Source organism: Pan paniscus, chromosome 23, assembly GCF_029289425.2.
Source record: "Pan paniscus chromosome 23, NHGRI_mPanPan1-v2.0_pri, whole genome shotgun sequence".
Lineage (NCBI taxonomy): Eukaryota > Metazoa > Chordata > Mammalia > Primates > Hominidae > Pan > Pan paniscus.
The window spans coordinates 43,497,707-43,520,918 of NC_085927.1; the positions used below are offsets into that span (position 1 = coordinate 43,497,707).

Genomic DNA, 23,212 nt, shown 5'->3' on the forward strand with positions numbered 1-23,212 from the left:
TAGCCTCCCGAAGTGCTGGGATTATGGGCACGAGCCACTAAGCCCGGCCCAGGAGAACTTCTAAAGGCCCCGTACAGATTAAAAAGAAATGCCCAGGACTTTTAACAAAACTGTATGATTGCTGACCAAGAACAGGCCAAGCCTCGCCCTTTCCCAGCTGAATTCCAACGCCTTCTGTACTAGAAGCACATCACCTCTACAGACACCAGCTGTTGGTGTCATTTTAAAGCACTTTGAGAATTTCATCTTTTAAAATTTATGTTTTTCTTCCCCGGGGCAAAATAGTCTCTCAAGTTTGGGAACTGTCAGGAGTGAATGTGAGATGCGTGGAAATCTGTCCATGTTGAGCCCTAGAAGGGGGCACACTGGGCCAGCCAAGAAGGGAAGCCTTTAATCAGGAAAATCTGACTGGCATAAGGTCATGGGATTGTCTTGAAAGGTCTTCTTTGATTCCTTTCCTATGGGCTAACAGGGCGGGGGACACTGAGCTTCATTTGGAGATAAGGGAAGGCAGGAAAGGAGATTTAAAGTCAAAGAAAAAGGGGCCAATGGGACAACACCAAACTTAACCACAGGAGAGAGGAGGAAGGAAAGGGGAAAGAAACATGCAAGGTCCAAGTGTCCGTCAGGTACCAGGATCACTGAGTCACCTCCTCAAATTTCACACAACCACTGTGAGCAGATATCAGTATCTTCTTTCTACAGGTGCAGAAGCGAGGTCAAGAGTGGTTCAATGACCTCCCTAAGATCACCCTGCTGATAAAGTAGACCAGCAGGGACTTGAAGCTTGGTCTCTTTTTTGCTAAGCTCTTCTGACTCCACCAATTCCATCAGAGGAGACAGGCAGGGCGGCAAGGTAACAAAGAAAGACAAGACCTGAAGAAACTTCAAAGAGCATTAAAAACTCCTTCGAGGCAACTGATTATAAGCATAAAATTTCTACAAATGTCTTTTCAAAAGTAATACTTCAATGTTCTTCATGTTCAGCTTTTCTACATTATTGTACAGCCCCAATGGCTCTGTGGACAGAACTGTGAGGTAATGGAGCAGACACACATTAACGATGTCGGCCACCATCCCATTCACTCTGGCAGGAGTCCTTAGAGAAAATGGAATGTGGAAAAATAATGCACATTATCTTGTACAATTCTCACAAAGACCCCGTTAGCATTATTCCTTCTCTGAGCCTAAATCAACTAAGATAACCTGCTGTCTTATTCAGTTTGAGCTGCTATAACAAAATATCTGACACTGGGTAATTTACAAGCAACAGAAATTTATTGCTTGCAGTTCTAGAGGCTGGGCAGTCCAAGATCAAGGCTCTGGCAGATCAGATGCATGGTGAGAACTCTCTGCTTCATTGATGGTACCCCTTTTTTTTGAGACGCAGTCTCGCTCTGTTGCCCAGGCTGGTGTGCAATGGTGTGATCTTGGCATACTGCAACCTCTGCCTCCCGGTTTCAAGTGATTCTATTGCCTCAGCCTCCTGAGTAGCTGGGATTACAGGCACACACCACCACGCCCAGCTAGTTTTTGCATTTTTAGTAGAGATGGGGTTTCGCCATGTTGGCCAGGCTGGTCTCGAACTCCTGACCTCAGGTGATCCACCCCCCTCGGCCTCCCAAAGTGCTGGGATTACAAACGTGAGCCACCACACCCTGCTGATGGTATCCCTTTTACTGTGTCCTCACATATAAGGGATGAACAAGGTCTGTCAAGCCTCTTTCATAAAGGTACTAACCCCATTCATACAGCTGTCATGAGCTAATCACCTCCTAAATGCTCTACTCTTAACGCCATTGCACTGGGGGTTAGGTTTCAACATAGGAACTTTGCGAGGACACAAACCTTCAGGCCACAGCATCTGTCCACGGTGACAGAGTCATCAGGGTGATCCTGCCTTATTCTCTGGACATGCTGAGTCTCTGGGTAGAGCTCTTGGACCCCAACTCCAGCTACTTAAAGATGATGTTCTTGGAAGTCACATGCTGGGCCAGAATTCTGGAGACTGAGATTTTATTTCTCGAATCCTGTGAAAACTACACTTTTCTATGCTAATTTTGCTTCCCTGCCTTTGTTCTCTGAATGCCTAGATCACCTTGGGCCCACCCTCTACAACCTGGTGTATATGGTCACTTTGAGTTCTTTCACGAATCTAACTTCAGTCTCTCCAAAGACACTCTTAACTCCACCCACATGACAATGATTTCTCTTACTCCTCTTCAAGGGAAAGGAGGGTGCAGAGTAAAGAGGACTGGAATCAAAGTTAGACTGTTTGGGTTCAAATCTCGGTTTCATGACTTAAGAAATGTGAGACTCCAGGTAAACTATGCCTCCCTAAGCATCAGCTCCCAAATCTCTAAAATAGGAACATCAACAGTAATCACTTCATGGGAGGGTTGTGAGGATTAAATGAGTTTATCCATAAAGTCCTTAACAGAGTGGCTGGCACAGACTAAGTGCTTAAACATGTTAGTTGTAAGGAACAACACAGAGTCTATTAGGCCCTGAATGATACCCAGTGGCATGGCACATCTGCCGTGCCGTGAGGGTGAGGAAGGCAGTGCCCATGTACGCTGGATAGTTTGACCATACCTGCTGTAGGGTGAGAATTTTACTCTGTGGCAATAAGATCCTCTTAGAGGGGAGGCATCTGTGCTTATGGATCAAATCACTATCTTGAATATTCAGCACGGCCTTCTTCCAAAAGCTTCAGATTATGGGTGTGTATTTATTATTTATGCCTTCACGACAGCCTCCCCAAATGACAACAATCACATATTATTTCCAGTGTTTTGTGCAGTAAAAACTAAGGCACGCAGGGGTCCAAGGTGACACGTACTCAGCAGTCACACCCGTTCTAAGTGCAGTACAGCCTCCTGGGTCAGTGGACAGAGCACAGACTCCAAAGCCGTATGGATTGGGGTTCAGTTTCACTATGTAATAGCTCTCTGAGCATGAAAAGTAATTTAATCTCTCTTGAGCCCAGTTTATTTAACTTTTTTTTTTTTTTTTTTTTTTGAGACAGAGTCTTGCTCTGTCACCCAGGCTGGAGTGCAGTGGCGCCATCTCGGCTTACTGCAAGCTCTGCCTCCCAGGTTCACGCCATTCTCCTGCCTCAGCCTCCCGAGTAGCTGGGACTACAGGTGTCCGCCACCACGCCCAGCTAATTTTTTGTATTTTTAGTAGAAATGGGGTTTCACCGTGTTAGCCAGGATGGTTTCGATCTCCTGACCTCGTGATCTGCTGGGCTCGGCCTCCCAAAGTGCTGGGATTACAGGCATGAGCCACCAGTTTATTTAACTTTCAAGTGTGCAAAGCTTCTAGCTCAGTGCCTAGAACCTAAGACGTGCTTCAGAAATGGTAGTTAGCTTTCCCTCTGTTTTACAAACACTCATTTAGCCACCTGCCTCCTCAGCAGCTCCACCATTGTAATGGTGTGTTGAATTTGCGCCTTCCATTGAAGAACCAGGGGCTGCCCCAGGCCGGTTTTCTCTGGTACGCCAGGGAGAGGACCAGGTCAGGCAGAGTAGTTGCTAGTCAGACAGGTGTAAACTGAACACAGGTCAGACAAGAGCTGCAAGGACATCTGCCTGTGAAAATAAGTTTCCCATGTGAGGGACCCCTGCCAGGTATACCAGAAGCATCTCGTGAGAAGCATACCATACCCATGTCCAGCTCCCCTGAATGTTCTGTTAGGACAGGGCTGCCAGCCACTCTGGTACTAGCACCCCGGTGTAGCTACGGGCTCACCAAACAGTCTTACTCTTGCAACAGTCCCAACAGTAAGCTATTTGGCACCTAGAAGGAGCTCAGTAAATATTGACCGAATGGGTGGCTCCTGACCCTGGCCAATAATGGTATGTGTGATTCTTTCTGCTAAGAATTGGTGGTTCTGAAAATCTTCCAGCTGTTGGTGCAGGCTGGGTAAAGGTGCAAACCACTGACATAGGAGAGAGGTATCTGCTACTTAGCTGAAGTCGAGCTCAGGGAAGATGGGGACATCTCTAAGAGGCTTCTTCTGGTAGAGGCTGAGGATGGGTCTAACTCCTGAAAAAGGGTTCTTCGTAATTCTCCCGGTAATGAATTTAGGAACAAGGGGCTTTCACAGCACCACAAAGGAATCAAGCGCAATCTGACCAAGAGCCACTGCAGCCCCAGACAACCAGCTGTTCTCAAAAAGTGAAAAATTAGCCAGGCCGCATTGTATCAACATCACTCCAACCATTTACAGTGAAGGATGTCAACGACAATTGCCTTTATGAAGGACACTCTCTCTTGGATCAGAACATTCTACATTTATGCGCCTGACCTAACAGGCTTTCTTCCTATTCCATGACCTGGCTTCTAATAGTTTGGTTTAGAAAAACAATCACACACATACAAAAGTGATACAAAATAGGGACATATGGAGAAGAGATGAGCTTTACTTATTTTCTTTTCACCTCTGTATTTTTCCAGAAAAATTAGGGTGGGCATGGGAAAACTTCTGATGTTTTGTACTCCTTTGCTGGTGATAGATAAAAATGCAATGCACTCTGCCTTGTTTCTGAGTTCCTTGAAGGCAGGTGCTGCGTTCTCAACAGCTTTAGGGAACAACAGCATCTAATCTATTCCTCTTCACAGTGGGGGCCTAACAAATGCTAGAAATAAACCAACAAAAGAATGAACAAATAAAATGCAGCCCATTAACTCAGCTCCTTGCATTCAAATTTACCTTGTCCCTGTCCTGACCTTGGCCCATATACCCTGCTCAACCCCAGGAGCTGCCTTGAATCTGAGAGTCCTCCAAATCAAGTCCTTGGGCCAGCTATGGGAGCAGCAAGAGCTCTGGTGCCTTCCCTTCCACGGATGATATCAGCATATTTAAAATAACCATGATAATTCACGTTGTTATTGGCTACAGAGCGCCACTAGCACTATAGCCATTGCAAGCTGCAAGAGAATAAACGTGATTTCCTAGCTACAATCTCTGATGACCTGTTCTGGTGACTATGGTGGTTATACTTATCCAACGGAGACTTACAGCTCTAAATATATGCTGCGGGTTGAGTTTCTTTGGAAAAAGACCCTGAGATGGATGTCAGCATACAAGAGGTTTATTAGAGAGAGCTCTTGAGAACAGCACCTATGAAAGGGAAGGGGAGAAAGCAGGACTAGGCAGAGGGGAAAATCAGCCTGTGAGGCAGTATCCGAGTGTGGCAGATGATCCCGCAGGACCTCATGTTCATCAGCCATTCCGTGATGTGGGGCGTCCCAGGAAGGGGTGTGGCCACAGGCATGGCCACTCACTTCAACAGAGGCAACTTCAAAAAGGGCTGATGCCTTTTCTGAGAGCCCCCGCTGCAGGGACTGCTCCCAGCAGCTGGCGTAATAAGGCCTTTATTCCCAAAGGAAAATGTGGGAGTCTAGTACATACGACCACCATTCTCATCTGATGAGACAGAGCACAATTAGGAGCTCCTCCGTGACACCTTCCCAGCTACCTTCTCTAACCCTCTCTAGGAGAGGTGACAACTCTCACTGTCCCCTCATTACTCATCTCTTCATTTGCAGAGCCAGTCACACTGCTTGACACCCAGTAGGGATTCAATACACGCCAGTTGAAGAAACGCATCACTGAACACTCAACATCAGCATACAAAAATGAATAAAACACCATGTAATTATAGAAAAACTGCCCCTCGTGAGTTCACTGTGATCAGGAAGAGAAAAACAAACAGACATGATAGGGGAACTTGAAAAGAGCAGCGGATGGAAGCCAAGACACGGGCACTCTGATCTCAACTCTGGAAAAAGCCTGCATCCCTCTAAGCTTCCGTTTCTTTCTTTATGAAACAAAAGGACACGTCCACACGTTCTATGAAGATTAGAGAGCTGTGCCATACTCAGTTTCAACAGCTGTCCTAAATGATGTCATTGTTAGTGTCATTATTGACACGAATAAGAAAAGTAAATTTTGATCCTGATAAGGGAAAGAGTCCCGGGGATCAAAATGTCATTCCCATGATTTGGTGAAGACTTTCCTCAATTAGCCCAGAGCTCAGAAGCCCTGAGAAGGAAGCAGGGAGTGACCAGGGCAAGCAAGGAAATTTACTCTCTGTTCATGAATAGAAACAGAAACCAACAGGAATATCCTGTGATTTATGAAAATGCTGGGATTTAAAATTGCTTTCATAGGATATGGAGCTAAGAGGAATGGCAGAAGGGATTTTAAACACTGAAGGGGCCAGCGTGCAATTAAAAAAATATATAATAAGTAAAAATTTCACTGTCGAATTTCTTTCTCATTGTACTCATCCAGTATAGAAGAATTTTAAAATAATATAATTTTTAAAAAGACATCTGGGAGAGGGGTATTAAAATAACAGCCTAAGATTTGTGCTAACCTGCCACTTCTCTCACATATCCATGCCACAGTTAATACACCTACTGAGCTCACAATTTCCCACTAGGTACTCTCATATATCTTGAGGCCGTGACGAGAGTTACAATAATAGCTATAAAGAAACCCACCAGACTAGAAAGAATGTCTTGTAAAGCCAAATACATACATGTCCTTAAAATGATAAACCACAACGTTAATGAAAGCAAAAGCCATACGAACATTTTCAAAAACTCTAGAATCAATACTCATCTCTACTACCTCACAGGCTTTCTTGGCAATTAGACTATCCTTCGATAAAAAGAAAACCAATGAACACACGTCCCGACCAGTATGTGAACACTCCACTATCTGCACACAAAATACACACATTTGATATTTATCTGTTAAAAACATCTTCATTTACTAAAGACATGTAAACAAGTTTCTGTTTTACTCTATTATTTTTCAAATCCAAGCAGAGTTGATATTGAACCATATTTGTAATTCCTTACCCACTGCATTAGCACGACCTCATTCGAGGTGACCTCACCTTTTTTAAAGAGTCAACCCCTATTCTTGGCATGCTGATACCTACAAGGATATCGGGGAAAAAACAAATGGGCTACCATTACCTTTGAACTTGTGGAACACAGCCCACAGCTCTGCAATGTCAGTGGCAAAGGTGATATCCGTGTCAAGGACGATGACTCTCTCCAGGTTGGCAGGAAGAGTCTTGGTCAGGACAAGCTTCATCAGACCATAAATCCCAGAGTAATGTTTATTGGGGATCCAGGAAACTTCAGACTAGACAGAACAAGGCAGAGAGAGAGTTGGAGAAAGGGAAAAAAATTGCTATATTAATTCTTTGCTTAAACATTATAAATAGTGCCTAGCAACACAAAAAGTATCCAATAAAAATTTGTTGAATAAATGAATGAGTTTTCTTTTAAAGATTTATATAATTTGCATTTTGACATGTGAAGTTTTCTGGAGGAAAATGTATCTGAATTAAGGGAGAGGAAAAGTAATAGTTATGAAATAATTATTACTGCAAATCCTATGTTGAGATTTTTAAATAAAATTTTTGTTATTATAGAAATTAAATAGATCCACTAGAGAAAAAAAGGATATGCAAAAACATAAAGGTCCAAAAATTGAATCCCACTACAAATACTTTTGCAACCAGTATCAAATTGTTCCTATGTACGTATATTTCTTTAAATCATATTCCATTTATGTGTCATTAAAGATTAGTGGGTAATAGTATTGTTAAAGCTTATGCTTATTCTTTTAAAACTGTAATTGAATAGATTACTACTGCTGCCTTCTCTTTATTCTCAGATAAATAAGAGGACCTAGTCATCACGCGACACTCTTCACCTGACAACAACAGAGGACACACACATAGGACAGAAGGAGGACCTAGTCATCACACGACACTCTTCACCTCCTAGTCAAGGAGGACCTAGTCATCACGCGACACTCTTCACCTGACAGCAATAGAGGACACACACATAGGACAGAAACAAACCACCCATGGAGCACTGACATTATGATCCTCACATAACATAATGGAACAATCAATGGCTTGCAGATGGGCAGAGTCATCAGCGAGGTACACACACGGGTGCCATTTTGTGTCCAAAGGCAAGGATAAAAATAAAAGCACCAGTGTGATGAAAGCTCTCATCTATGCACAGTCATTTATGAAGATCATTGTGGGCAGAGACCCCAACCTAGCTGCTGTGGGGAGTTTCCATGGGAGCCAAAGCACACTTATTTTCAAGAAGGTAACACTTTTAATAGAACCCTTTAAAATGGGGAACATGGCCACCTTCTCAGGATTCCAAAAAATATTGATCTCCTTTGACCTTACAATACCATGTTGAGGAGATGTTCTTTAAAAAATTCAAATTTAAAAATTTTGTTTTAGACACCAAAGTTTTATTCCCAAAGATGTTCATCACCATGTTACCAAAGAACAGCCATCAAAATGCCCCAAAATGGAACAATTAATTCAAACATGATACTCTTTTTTTTCTGATAGCATACTATGTAATTGTTTAAAACAATATGGATCAAGATGTAATTTCTAAAAACCTGCATATGATGTTAAAGGGGAAAAAAAGCAAGCTTTAAAACTGTCTTTACTTAAAAACAACTACGTGTAATCAAACCAAATGAAACACATTCACCCAAATTTATGCAAAGGAAGAAAAAAATAGCAGCAAGACATCAAACTGTGTGCGGAGTTGGTTCCTTCCGGTGGGTTCTTGGTCTCGCTGACTTCAAGAGTGAAGCTGTGGACCTTTGTGGTGAGTATCACAGCTCTTAAAGGTGGCGCAGACCCAAAGAGTGAGCAGCAGCAAGGTTTACTGTGAAGAGCGAAAGAACAAAGCTTCCACAGCTTGGAAGGGAAGCCCAGAGGGATGCCGCTGCTGGCTGGGGTGGCCAGCTTTTATTCCCTTATTTGTCCCTGCCCACATCCTGCTGATTGGTCCATTTTACAGAGCACTGATTGGTCATTTTACAGAGTGCTGATTGGTCCATTTTATAAAGTGCTGATTGGTGTGTGTTTACAATCCTTTAGCTAGACACAGAGCACTGATGGTACATTCTTACAGAGTGCTAACTGATGCATTTACAATCCTTTCGCTAGACATAAAAGTTCTCCAAGTCCCCATTTGACCCAGGAAGTCCAGCTGGCTTCACCTCTCATCAATTTCAAAAAAAGGCATCCCCAACTCTGTGTATGAGTCCCTGTCACCTTACACCCAGGCATCATGGAGGAGGGGAAAAAGGACAGGAGTTCAAACCTGGGCTCTAGCCCCACACAAAGCATTTGATCTCTCTAAGCCTTGGTTTCTTTACCTGTAAAATGGAGTGTGTTTCAGAGATGGAATGGGTCTCATGAGTCAGCATGGGGAACCTGTCTCATAGCTGCCCTAAATCGGCCTCCTGTGTGCCACCATCACTAGACTAGGATGTTTGAAAAAAATGTGGTTACTTAGTTTTTTTTTAAGAGTAGTTGCTCATTTTTAAAAGTTGGTAAAATGGAGACGATGCCTACTTCACAAAGTGGTGTAAAAATTAAAATATATTAAAGGACTCAAGGGCGTGGTACACAAAATATACTCAGTAATAAGCTCCCGCCCTTCTTCCTGATCCCTGTATCTTATTCCATGTATTTAGCTATCAGTGCCTCTTTTGGTGCTTCCAGATGAAGGTAAGGGTCTGTGGGATGTATGCAGGAGAGCAAAACACCCTGGGTGGTAGATTCAGACATGCCTGAATTTAGATTCTGGTATCATCACTTAATCGCCATGTCACCTTGGACAGGTTTGCTCAGCTTTTCTGAGTTTCTGCTATTTATAAAGGTCATGATTTCTTTTTTTAAAAATTTTTAATTTTAGATTCTGGGGGTACACACGCATTTTTGTTACATGGGTACACTGTGTAATGGTGGAGACTGGACTTCCAGTATACCTGTCACCTGAATGTTGAACACTGTATCCAGCAGGCAATTTCTCACCCCTCACACAGCTCTCACCCTCCCTTCTTTTGGAGACCCCAGTGTCTATTATTTCCAACTTTGTATCCAGGTATGCCCATTGTTTAGCTTCCATCTGTAAGTGAGAACATGTGATATTTGATTTTCTGCTTCTGAGTTAGTTCACTGAGGATAATGGCCTCCAGCTCCATCCATGTTGCTACACTTACTTCATCCTATCAGGCAGGGTGTGGGTGGAAACAGCACACTCTCCTGGGGAATCTAAGGAAGATTTAATAAAAGGACTATTTAATCTAAGTATATGCAGAATTAGGGGCAGTAACAAGAACTGTGCAGTTACTTGAGGAGGGGAAGAGTACTTGGGGCCATTACCACCCCAAGGCTAAAAGGGCCTAGGCCGGCAGATGCTGGAATCCAGAGAGAATTGCTGTATGAGTAAGGCCACCTGGCTGAGGCAGTGACCTTCAGCAGAGGGACACAGCCTACCTGTGGCAACACATAAGCCAGAACAGGAAAAAACATCTCAACCTCACTTCCCTCCTGCCCACCAGTCTCCCGGGAGGGCAGCCCTCCAGTCAACCCTAACGGAAACCAGAGCGAAAGCGAGACTAGAGATGCTTTATGTTATGCATCAGCCTCATGGAGCATAAAGTGAGGGTTACGGCAAGAGAGGACCTAGAAGGAAAAACCTCACACAACCGAGTCATACAGTTAACACAAGGGCAAATTAAATGAACAACAACAAAATCAAAGCACAATGCCCTGGCTGGGCGCGGTGGCTCACGCCTGTAATCCCAGAACTTTAGGAGGCTGAGGTGGGCGGATCCCCTGAGGCTGGGAGTTCGAGACCAGCCTGAACAACAGGGAGAAATGCCATCTCTACTAAAAATACAAAATTAGCCGGGTGTGGTGGTGCATGTCTGTAATCCCAGCTACTCGGGAGGCTGAGGCAGGAGAATCACTTGAACCTAGGAGGTGGAAGTTGCGGTGAGCAGAGATCGCACCATTGCACTCCAGCCTGGGCAACAAAAGCGAAACTCAGTCTCAAAAAAAAAAAAAAAAAAAAAATAAGCACAATGCCTTGTATATAATAAGTACAAAACACATATCTGGAACAGATGGATGGATGGATGGATGATGGATGGCAGGCAGGCATAGGAAGGCGGGCGATTTGTCTACAATCCCACAGCCAGCAAGATGCAAAGCTCTAAGAGTCAGAATTTGCCAGGAGAAGGTTTGTGTTCTTTCCCCAAACTACATTATCCTTCCTTTAGAGTAAGCCATCACCGTTAAGATCCGAGGACTCAGTGAGGAATTCCCTCCCATGTGCTTTATAAACATCTTCCTCATGAAAGCCCTGGCCTTTGGAGCTCAGCTCAGCTTCCTCTCTCCTCTAACAATCTGCCTGAACTGAGGCTTGGCAATCATTAGTCCATGCTGCAGAGCTGTGCTATTTAATCAGACCTTTGATTAACTTATTCATCTATTTTGGTTACCATCAAAGCAGGAGAGCTGGGTGAAGACTGAACACGAGAGTGATGGGTTAAGCTGTCTAATTAGATTGCCCTGACTCTCCGTTTTATTTTTAACACACATGTGAGGCACTCAGTTACACTGCAAAACAGGAAGACTACAGGAATAAATTAATCTCAACATAAGCCCAGTCCTGAATGTCACTCCAAGTCCCCAACTTAATACATAATCAATTAAGTCCAAGTGTTCAATTGGTTGTAAAGGGGGCAATGGGAAGAGTTTGTATTCAGAAAGAAAGCCCCAGGAAAAGGTGGAAAATTAAGAAATTTGGTGGTAGGGAAAGAACATGTGGTAAGAAGCAGGTACATTTATTACAAATAGCTCACCCTCTTAGAGACGGCATGATATCTAGCACACTCTTCCCCCACCTCCGTCCACATTCTCCTCCTCCTTCAAGTCTCAACTTAGAAATCACTGCCTTCCAGCCACCCCCACCCCCACAGCCCCAGGCTGGATTAGGGGCTCCCAAAGCAAGAAGCAAGCTGTTTCCCTTCCTTCAGCACAGCATGTTATCCTGCTGGGTTCAATTTTCCATGCCCCTCTCCTGCACTTGACTGAAACTCCTTGAGGCAGGGACAATGTCTTTTTGACTGTGGTAACAACACAGTAATTATTCAAAAACTGTTTGATGAATGTGCATGACTATGGAGTCAGCCAGGCCTGAGTTCATTTTTCTCTGATATTTTCCTCACCTAGGAGCAGAAGTGTTCATGATTGCTAAAATCCAGGGTCAGGACAGAACAACGGAAGAGGCATAGTTTGTTGAGCCCTGAAGCCTAGGCTATAGAACTGGTTCTACTTTTAATGAGCTGTGTGACCTCAGGTAACTCACTTAACCTCCTTGAGTCTTAGTTTTCTCATCTGGAAAATGGGCGCCTACAATGTTATAGTATTCACAGGAGAAGGCATAGCATCCAGCCTCATGCGGGGCAAGCAACAGGTCTCCTCTAAGCCCACTTCTCCTCTCTCAGTGAATGCCTGTCGGCAATACCGAAGTTCAGATGACTCAGAATTTGGGGCATGATAAAAGCAGCAAATTCTGGTACCTTTGAAAGTAAAGGGGAAGTCAGGAATGCAGATGGTTTTGTCAGGGGAAATAAGTCACTTGTCACCTTGTCCTATGTTTCTGCAAAAAATGAGGCAGGCGGATCATGAGGTCAAGATATCGAGACCACCCTGGCCAACATGGTGAAACCCTGTCTCTACTAAAAATACAAAAATCAGTTGGGCATGGTGACGTGCTCCTGCAGTCCCAGCTACTCGGGAGGCTGAGGCAGGAGAATTGCTTGAACCCAGGAGGGAGAGGTTGCAGTGAGCCAAGGTAGCGCCACTGCACTCCAGCCTGGCAATAGAGCGAGACTCCATTTCAAAAAAAAAAAAAAAAAAAAAAAAAATCACAAGCTGAAATCTGGAAAATGCGAAGTCCCTCCCTCTGGTAGATCTCCAAAACTGGACAGCACACTTTGGGTTTGAGGAGGAGGAAAAGTGCGTGGGAGTGATTAGCCATGCAACCTTTTGGGGCAGTCTCTCCATGCAATCCACACTGGTATTAATCTCATTTCCATGCCGCAACACACTTCAGTCCAACCAGGAACTTCTTACATCATGGGGTCAATGGAGAGAAGAGCACCCTCGAAGGCAGGCTGAGGAAACCTGGAGGGCACCAGGCAAATTTTCCCGAGAGCATCCCATAGAGAAGTCAACACCTGGCAGAGTAATATCCCACCATGTTGTTCATCACTATCAACACGCCAAAGGGTTCATGTAATTAAAATGATAATAAAAATGAGACTTAGTTTATTTTAACAGGCAGATCATTATCCTTGCAATGGCTGTTAATAATTCTAAGCAGCATGGTCTAAACTTCAATCAGCAAAAATGCAGTCATGCCCAAGATTATCACCTAATTCACTTACATAAAGGGAGCACAGGCAACCCCAGGTTTTAAGGGTTTTATGTAAACTGGGGGGTTGGGGATGCTCTCAAAGGGAAATCTGCCTTCTTGAAGAAGCTGCCAATTACCAGGTAGACCCAAAGGGGAGCATCTATGAGGCGGTGTAAGTGATTCTAGGGTATATCTGATGCCAGGTGGTCCACAGAGAAGTTGACCAGATTAGCAGTATGAGCATGGAGGCAGAGAGCTGGACAGTGGACACACCTCACCTCTACAGGTGACTGCCCAAAACACAGGGGATGGAGGAAAGCCATGTCTCAATGGTGATGACACATTTCTGACCTTTGATAAATAAGGGAAAGACAGGAAAAGAGGCTGGTTTTGTCAGGAAATGATGCTCACTCCTTCTCCAAGATGTGGATTTCCAGGAGTCATTGAGATACCCCAGTAAAGATAATAATAGAAAATATGCCTAGCACGTGCTGGGTGTCAGGCATTGTGGCAAGACCTTTATATGGGCTGACCTATTTAAACTCCTCCTACCAAGATTAAGGGTTGTCTATTATTTAGTACCCAAAGTTTGGGGGTCCTTTTCCCTACCTCAACTTTCAGTCCCCCAGTCCTAGATACTCTACTCTGAACTGATGTGTTTCTCTCTTCCCCTCCCTTCCCACTGGACCTGGCTTATTCAATGTGCTCTTCACTCTTCTGATTTACTGCAGGGTCAGGACTGAGCCTCTGCCTCCCTCCAGACACATTTTCATTCCCCAAGCAGTTTTTCAGACAATTAGGTACAATGTCTTTAGAGCTGGGCATTCCTGGCTTCCAAATCTCTCCAGGGCTTAATTTTCTCACCTGTAAAAAGGGTAATAGTAGTATATCCTGCTTCCTTCCTAAGGCGTTACTATATATGTAATCTGTAAGCTCTCCTCTGCCATACTGGAAATATTTTTTGCTCAAAATAGATTGCTTACCCATATTAACATTTTGCTGTGGATTACAAATCACCTTGACATATTTTAAAAAATTAAAAAAAGAAGTCATCCCAGCTGCAGAATGTTTGAAAAGTCATTTGCCTTTCATGTTGTTTCTGAGTGGTTGTCTTGGCAACCAACCTATATGTTCAGAGTATAATTGTTAAGAAACAGAAGTGGGGCGGGGCTTGAGATGCTGGGACAGAGACACTGGCAGATGCCTTGGAAGAAGATCGTGAAATGAGCACGAGCTTTGGAGTCTGGCTGGCCCAATTCTGAATCCTGACTCTACCACAACCAGCCTGGCAAAGTCACCTCTCTAAGTCTCAAGCTCCCCACCCATAAAATAGAGAAAACAATACACATTGCATGAGGTTTGAAAAAGCATTAAATGAGGTAGGAGAGTCAAAGTGCCTAGCACAATGCTTGCCACATCAGGGCTCGATATGAGTGTTTAAAATGACACATGCCATTAATCCCAGCACTTTGGGAGGCCAAGGTGGGCGGATCACTTGAGGTCAGGAGTTCAAGACCAGCCAACATGGTACAACCCCATCTCTACTAAAAATGCAAAAATTAGCCAGGCATGGTGGTGCATGCCTGTAATCCCAGCTACTTGGGAGACTGAGTCAGGAGAATCCCTTGAGCCCGGGAGGTGGAGGTTGCAGTGAGCCAAGATTGTGCCACTACACTCCAGCCTGGGCGACAGAGTGAGACTTTGTCTCAAAAAAAATTAAATACATAAAAATAAAATAAAATGGTTAACAACACATAGTCTGGAGACTGACTGACTGGATTTGAATACTGGCTCCATCATTCACTATCTGAGTCATTCTAGGCAAGCAGTTAAACCTCTATGTACCTCAGTTTTCATCAGTAAATTGGGGCTACTTACAGCACATACTCCATGGGATTGTGAAAATTCTGGTGCTATATCTAAGCAATGGATATTGTTAACTGTTAATATTAGGACTGATGATACTAAGAGCAAAAGACAATATTCACATCTATTAAAGGCACCTGCTGTTGCACGCCTGTAATCCCAGCACTTTGGTAGGCCGAGGCGGATGGACCACCTGAGGTCAGGAGTTCAAGACCAGCCTGGCCAACATGGTGAAACACCGTCTCCACTAAAAATACAAAAATTAGCCGGGCATGGTGGTGTGTGCCTGTAATCCCAGCTACTCAGGAGGCTGAGGCAGGAGAACCACTTGAACCCAGGAGGTGGGGGTTGCAGTGAGCCGAGATCGAGCCACTGCACTCCAGCCTGGGCAACAAAGCGAGACTCTGCTCAAAACAAAACAAAAAAAGTCATCTGCATTTGTGAGTACTCACCCTTGGCAGCACAGAGAAACTCCAGTTTAGCTCAGTTGAGATCATTTAATGAGACATTTATGGAACACCTTAATATGGGGCAGGTACTGAGGAAGGCGAGGGACCAGGGTCCATGATGAAGGAAACATGGCTGACGTTCTCAAGGAGTCCATGGTCTAGTGGATATTCAGTATCCATGACTGCGCAAGTTACCTCAAAATGCAGCAGCTTAAAACAGCACCAGTTATTTATTAACTCAAATGGTTTGTGTGTGTCAGGAATCTCAGAGTACATTCGCTGGGTGGTTCTTAGGATTCCTCATGAGGTTGCAGTCATCGGAATACCTGCTCTGGGATGTAAGATCTAATTCTATGCTGGCTCCCACATACATGCCTGGCAGTTGATGCCAGCTGTCAATAAGAAGGCTCACGTTTTTGCCACTCCAGAAGTCTGCTTGAGAGTCTTTACAACATGCTAGCTGGCTTCCCCCGAAGTGAGTGGTCCCAAAGACAGCAAGGTGGAGGCAAGGTTATCTTGAAGACTTGGCCTCAGAAGTAACATGGCATCATTCCTGCAACATCTTATCGGTTATATAGGTAAATTTATGCAATGTGGGAAGGGACTAGACACGGGAGTGAATGAATGCTAGGAGGTGGGAATTACTGGGTGTCATCTTGGAAACTGGCTACCACATCTGTAATTATAGAATGTTATGAACTGGACTGTGATAAATTCCAAGTACAGCCATCCTCGGAGTCTGTGGGGTATTAGTTACACGACCCCTTTTGGAGATCAAAATCCAAAGATGCTCAAGTCTCTGATATAAAATGGTGCCCTATTGCATATAACCTATGCACATCCTCCTGTATACTTTAAATCATCTCTAGATTACTTATAACACCTAATACAATGTAAAAATTATGTAAACAGTTGTTATACTGTATTGTTTTGGGAATGACAACAAAAAACTCTGTACATGTTCAATATAGATGCAACCATCTATTTTTTTTTCAAGTGTTTTCAGCCCTTGGTTGGTTGAGATATGTATAGCAGTGGTCCAGTAGAAGGACAATTAAAGGGGAATGATAAGAAAGGAGGGACAACAATCAGATAGAGATGTCTGGAGGAAATAAACCTTAAATCTGGTCTTGAAAAATGGGTTGAAAATTGAGATTCTCAAATATTGGGAGAAAAGCATGATAGGACAAAGAAGGCACAGAGATATAAACAATTGTGTGTGTGTGTGTGTGTGTGTGTAAAATAACTATAGTCTGATACACTTCATGAAAAAGCTTAGAGTTGAAAATGATAGAGATGGATATGGAAAGGTAGGACAGGATCAAATGTTGGAGAAGACCAGGACCATATGCCATGCAAAAGAGCACTGGATAATATCCCAGAGACAGTGGGAAAAACAAAAGGGGTTTCATGAGCTAAGAGATGTGATCTCATCTGTATTTTTGGAATATACTCTAATGATTTATGGAGGAAAGATTAACAGAAGGCAGCTGAGAGGCATCAGAACCTTGGAGGAAGCCTGGTGAAAATCTAGATTCCCAGGATCCTATTGAGAGGTTACAATTCATTAGATTTGTGGTAGGGCCTAGAAATCCGTATTTTAAAACCAGCACCCCGGGTGATTCAAAAGCAAGTCTCCATAGATTACCCTCTAAGAAACACCAAGTTAGGAGACAAAGAAAATGCTATTTCTCAAGGTCTTCTTGGCTGAATCATTTACACTGGATCAACAACCAACTTATTGTTCAGAAACAAGTCATAAGATAGCCCCAAGCTTAAGTGCCCCACCTGAAACTAATACTTTGTTGGATTTATGGGAAGGGAAGACCTTTCTCAAATATTAATAAAAGAAAGTGTTGATGTAAGATCAGGAGTTCTTTAGCTATCTCTATACCTCATAGGCAGTTTATGACAGTGAGGCCAGGAAGGCTTCTTGGCTGTACTTCTTTTTAAATTTAGAAGTCCTGTTTAAATACAAGCAGCTCTAGGTCAGCTACAGCAAAATTCTTAGTAACCAGTATCAACAGGAGAACTGAATTACATATTTCATGCCTTCTTATATTAGCAACTTAGAAGGAAATGTTGAGAGAGCCTGGAAGCTGGTCTTTGCAGGTGACAGCAATCTCCCGTAAGCATCAATGAACATTTATTCAGACATACAACCCTAGCCCAAAATAAGATTAGCTGGCTTGCCCCTAAAAATGCTCATTATTCAGAAGTCTACTAAGCAACCATCTTCTGCAAACATAAATAATTCCAGAATGATGACAAAGGAGAAGTGAACCAAGGGGAATGTGATCGTGGATCTACAGACGCGTCCCTCCTCCTATCGGTGGCACAAAACCCCTTCCTCTCTCATCGCCCAGCAAGAAGCATCCTCTATTTAGCTTTGCGAAGCTTGAGGGGATTGGTCACTGGAGCATTTACAGATTGCCTGAACATCCTTCAGTACTTTATGTTATGAAATGGAGCATTTCAAAGCACTGGGAATTCTGATTTGTGAACTGGACTGTTACAGTGGTTTAATTTCCTGAAATATAGCTGCCTTCTTCACTAATAGATTTTTCAATGCACTGAGGAGAAAATTGCATTAGCTGCTGCGTAGCCTGATCTTAATATTTTTAGAAGCTGCAATTCTTCTTATTACCGTGCACAGTATGTATTTATGTATGTAGACTTAGCACAGTGTCTGACACATAGAAGGCACTCAATGAATAGTTTTGAAAAAGTGAAACAATGCATTTACACAGACAACACTTATTGAGAACCATTGCTTCTGATGGGGATATACTGATGCACCTGCTTCGTTCATTCATCATTCGTTCATTCATTCATTCAACACTTCAGCGACTTCTAAGTGTAAAGCTCTGTGCCAGATGATTGCTTTGAGGAAATAACAGTGCAGTTTGGGGAGACATAACAAATAATTTCAGAAAGGATGGTCACAGCTGTCAGGGTGGTGGTTTACCCTGATAGGAGGTGGGAGTGAGGGAGGTGGGGCATGGGATGGTGAAGATATCCAGGTGGCTTTGGTGCTATTCTTCTAGTTTTAAGTTAGATGACACGGTGCTTTATCAGGGTATGCCATAACCTGTCTATCTGTAGTCTTCCTATGTATGTGAATATGCTCATATATACAGATATCACCGCGAAAGCACATGGATAAACATGTGTGTGTATACATACCCTCTCTATCTGTGGAGGACTGGTTCCAGCACCCTCAAGGATACCAAAATCCTCAGGTGCACAAGTTCCCTGATATAAAATAGTGTAGTATTTGCATATAACCGAGGTATATCCTCCCATATACTTTAAATCATCCCTAGAGTGCTTCTTAATACCTAATGCAATGTAAATACGATGTAAATGGCTGTTATACAGTATTGTTTAGAGAATATTGAAAAGAAAATAAATATCCATAAATGTTCAGTTCAGGTGTAACCCATCTATTCTTTTCCCCTGAATACTGTCAAGTCTTGGTGGGTTGAACCCAAGAATACAGAACCCACAGATATAGATAGGTGACTATGTATGCGTGGTTTATTTAGTTATATTTCATTCCTGTTCAAAGTGCTAAGAAGAGAGATAATCACTCTGCTATTAAACGCAAGTGGAAAAAAAGACTTCGTTTCTGTTACCATAAATTTACTCTATTGCATGCATTCTTAACAGACACAAAAGTTGGTTCTTGTGGGGATCAAAAAAAAAATAAGATATTCCAATGGTTTGGTATTAAAATCTCATGTTAGAGGTTTAATCAGGGAAATAAAAAGTATAAAAAGGCACATAGGAGAGGGGAGTGATAATGTTTAAAAAGAGGTTAAGAAACACCACCCTCCAGGATCATACAACACTAAAATAGCCACAAAACAGAGAAGTATGCAAAAGCACACGCATACACATCTCAAAAACCTGCTCCCCGATCTTAGCCTCTGCTGAATCCAACAGTTCTTTCTTGCCTTTCTGAATTTAATCAGAAGGCAGCTGAATCAGAAAACACACTTCTCTGTTGTCAAGTTCATCTGGATATTTGGGGAGCAATTTCTCTCGCTCTCACAACCATTCCTTCTTCCACTCTTACCTCCGCCTTCCCATGGAGCCATCTAAAAAGGGCAGCCACATAGGCTGCAATTAAAGAAGCCCCACACTGCTCTACATTAATGAGGCACTTTGCTTTTCATTTTCAGAGGGCTCTTTAGCACTTTGTAGGTGACACCCTTGCCTGTGACAATCTCTGTTACTAGCTGCGGAGATATACCTTGCAGGTGAGTTTAAACACACGGACAGCAACTTACAAGCAGGCAAAGAGAGTTGAGGAGGATGATCCAGAGTTGTCCCTTTATTAATTTCTGATTGGTTTAAAAACTGTTTTCTTTCACCACACATAGAAGGCAAAAGTCTCCTGGTGTAGTAAAAGGAAAACCTTGTCAATGGCAGTCCAAATGTCTTCTGGCTGACAGCCAAAATGAATCTCTTCACTGGTCACCCTGAAAAGATGATGGCTTCACTCAGCTCTTGTAATACATCTAACAAACATTAACCAAAGGTCTTATTGCAATTTTGAATACTTTTAACCTTGACCTTCAAGCCCTGCTTCAGAAGATTTAGACTGTGGTAATATTGACATTCACCTCCCCCCGCCAACAACAGGCCTTTACTGTTTAATATGATGGTTGTCAAGGCAACCAGATTGTGAGGATGGCTGTCTAACCTGTCTAGATTTAGAATTTATCATACATGAGAATGCAGAAGGGAAAAATGTCACCCTTAAAAAGTACTATAGAAGACGGTACAAAGTACAAGGTAATTCCATTGTGCCTTTACTTCCACTTGGGGATTTGGCTACTGATCAAAGGAATTCCTAATGCTCTAAATCCCCTTTAAAAAAATCACCTAATTCCGAAAGTGAGTCATTTATCTAAACACTCATTGTGTGTGCCAAATTCTGTACTAGATACTAAGGAAAGAGGAGTAAATGAAAAATGTTCCTCTTTCTTAGAAGATCACCATTAAATGGGAGAAAATATTATTATGTTTATAATAACAATCGCATTTGTTGAATGCTTACTATGTAACAGACAGTATACTAAAGCAATTTACAAGTATCTTTTAATTCACCCAATAACCTTTATTACTGTGTGTGATGTAGACATCAAGGAAATCACCCAATTATAATGAATTATAGGAGCTGGGATTAAAAATCAGATTTGCCTCTTTCCAAAAACCTTAATCGTTTTTGGAAACTGATTCAAATATGATACTCACATGATTATTACACAGTGAAATCTGTATATAAATTCTTACCAACATTCTTAGAACATAGCAAAATTCATTGTACTCAGAAATGGGAAGTAAAATCAGGAAAGACGAAGGTGACTACTAGATTGAGCTCATACTGTTAGCAGTAACAAACATTCCAATGCAGTTATAATAGAGTCATACACCTTCTCAGAACAAATGTTTCTCCAATCTCTAAAGGACTGCAAGTGGCCAGTAACGCTCTACTGAGAAAGCTGTTAACACCAAAATACAAAGCAGGAAGGGAAGCTTGGAAACATATGTCCAGACCCAGGAAGATTGTTACAATGGATTTTTAACTTCTGTACTTTAGAGTGTGTGATATGGTTTGGCTGTGTCCCCACCCAAATCTCATTTTGAATTCCCAGGTGTTGTGGAAGGGACCTGGTGGGAGGTAATTGAATCATGGGGGCAAGTCTTTCCCGTGCTGTTCTTGTGACAGTGAGTAAGTCTCATGAGATCTGATGGTTTTAAAAAGAGGAGTTCCCCTGCACAAGCTCTCTCTTTGCCTGCTGCCATCCATGTAAGATGGGACTTGCTCCTCCTTGCCTTCCACCATGATTGTGAGGCATCCCCAGCCACGGGGAATTTTAAGTCCAGTTAAATCTCTTTCTTTTGTAAATTGCCCAGTCTCGGGTATATCTTTATCAGCATCATGAAAACGGACTAATACAGTGTGCCAGGGAAAGTCTCAGCCTTCTAAAACTAACGGCTAGCATTTGTACATTACGGAGGGTCCTGAGCAGGAGCCAAGTGGAGCCTGGATGTCCTCCTTCAGGACACTGATAAAGACCTGCTGCAGCCCCAGCCCAGGGCTGGCCACACTTTGGAATTACATGGGCGCACTACTGGGCCTACCCCAGAAAAACTAAACTATGACATCTAGTGGTAGGGCCTGGCATTGCTGCTTGTCTGGGTTTGGAACACAAGCCATGCTAAAGTGTCATCCAGAGTGGCCCCTAGCATTGTTTTGGTGGTGTTGTTTTGTGTTACCAACAGTACCAAGTGATTCTTAGGTGCAATCAAGCCTGAGGTACACAACAACTGGGAAGTGAGCCAATCAATTAATTCTAACTGGGGAAGATCAAGACCCAACTTAATAGCACAGCTCTGTAACTTTATTTTCTGTTTGCACAGAATTGCTGAGTTCCTACATAGTACACATATTTTTTAATCCCCTGGGAATATTTAAGCGTCCTTGATCTGGAAGCAACATGGAATGATGGCACAAGCACTGTCTTCAATACAAGCTGGAGTGTGGTCAATTCCCTTCTCTGAATTTCAGGTTTTGCATCTGTAAAGCAGACACAAGGCGGCCGGGCGCAGTGGCTCACGCCTGTAATTCCAACACTTTGGGAGGCCAAGGTGGGCAGATCACCTGAGCTCGGGAGTTTGAGACCACCCTGACCAACACGGAGAAATCCCATCTCTACTACAAATACAAAATTAGCCAGGCATGGTGGTGCATGCCTGTAATCCCAGTTACTTGGGAGGCTGAGGCAGGAGAATCGCTTGAACCCAGGTGGCGGAGGTTGCGGTGAGTCGAGATCGCACCACTGCACTCCAGCCTAGGCAACAAGAATGAAACTGTCACAAAAAAAAGAAAAAAAAAAAAAAAAGCAGACACAAGGCCACCTATTGCTCTGTCAGCCTGAAAATGGGATGATGTACAGGAAAATACCCAGCAGAGGACCTGACAGAATCGAGCTGCTGGTTCATTCTGAATCAAGAAGGAAGAAATATTTCATTATGTGACAGGTGGAATAAAGGCCTGATCACAGTGAGTGAGCTCGAGACGCTAGTCCTTTACCACATGTCATCAGTTGTGATTTTCTCTCCTTTATAACGGCTGGTTTTGGAGGGTGGGACTTATGTATATATACAATGTAAGGGCAATACACACACTCTGGGACACAATGTACAATAAGTAATAGCAGCACATTAATAATAACAGGGGATGAGAAAGGGGAGTTTCAGCAGTGCTATTATGCCTCTGAATAAGATGTTGATCATTGCTTGCTATTTTCTCTTCAAACATGTTATTTAGCCAGTAGTGAGCAGATTTAAAACCCACTGGGGTTCTTGAATTCAGCCTGGCTGAGTGGTTAAATCCAGTGAAAATATTCTAGTTAGATGAGTTTTTAGCCAAGGGAGTTGAGTATACAAAAGCATACATAACCGGTCAGTTTGTAAGACGTCCATCTTTCAAAAATGATAATAGGAATGATGATGATGATGATAAGAGTAATAAGAATGCATGTGCAGCATTTTCTCATTTTCAATGAAATTTTCCATCTATTATT

At 43.0% G+C, this 23,212-nt stretch overlaps 1 protein-coding gene across 6 annotated transcripts in view; it reads right to left on the reverse strand.

Annotated features, from left to right (window-relative positions):
* LARGE1 (LARGE xylosyl- and glucuronyltransferase 1) overlaps window positions 1-23,212 on the reverse strand; it is an 852,160-nt gene that overhangs the window by 487,967 nt on the left and 340,981 nt on the right. For 5 of the 6 annotated variants that reach the window (XR_010111820.1, XM_003821498.6, XM_003821496.5 and 2 more), the window contains one exon: window positions 7,000-7,171. Coding sequence is in view for 5 of the 6 variants with exons in the window: in XM_003821498.6 (XP_003821546.1) it covers window positions 7,000-7,171 (172 nt within the window). In the remaining variant the exon portion in view is untranslated. Of the gene's footprint in view, window positions 1-6,999; window positions 7,172-14,279; window positions 14,427-23,212 lie in introns of those variants that run through there. The other variant, XM_055105966.2, reaches the window with a different exon arrangement.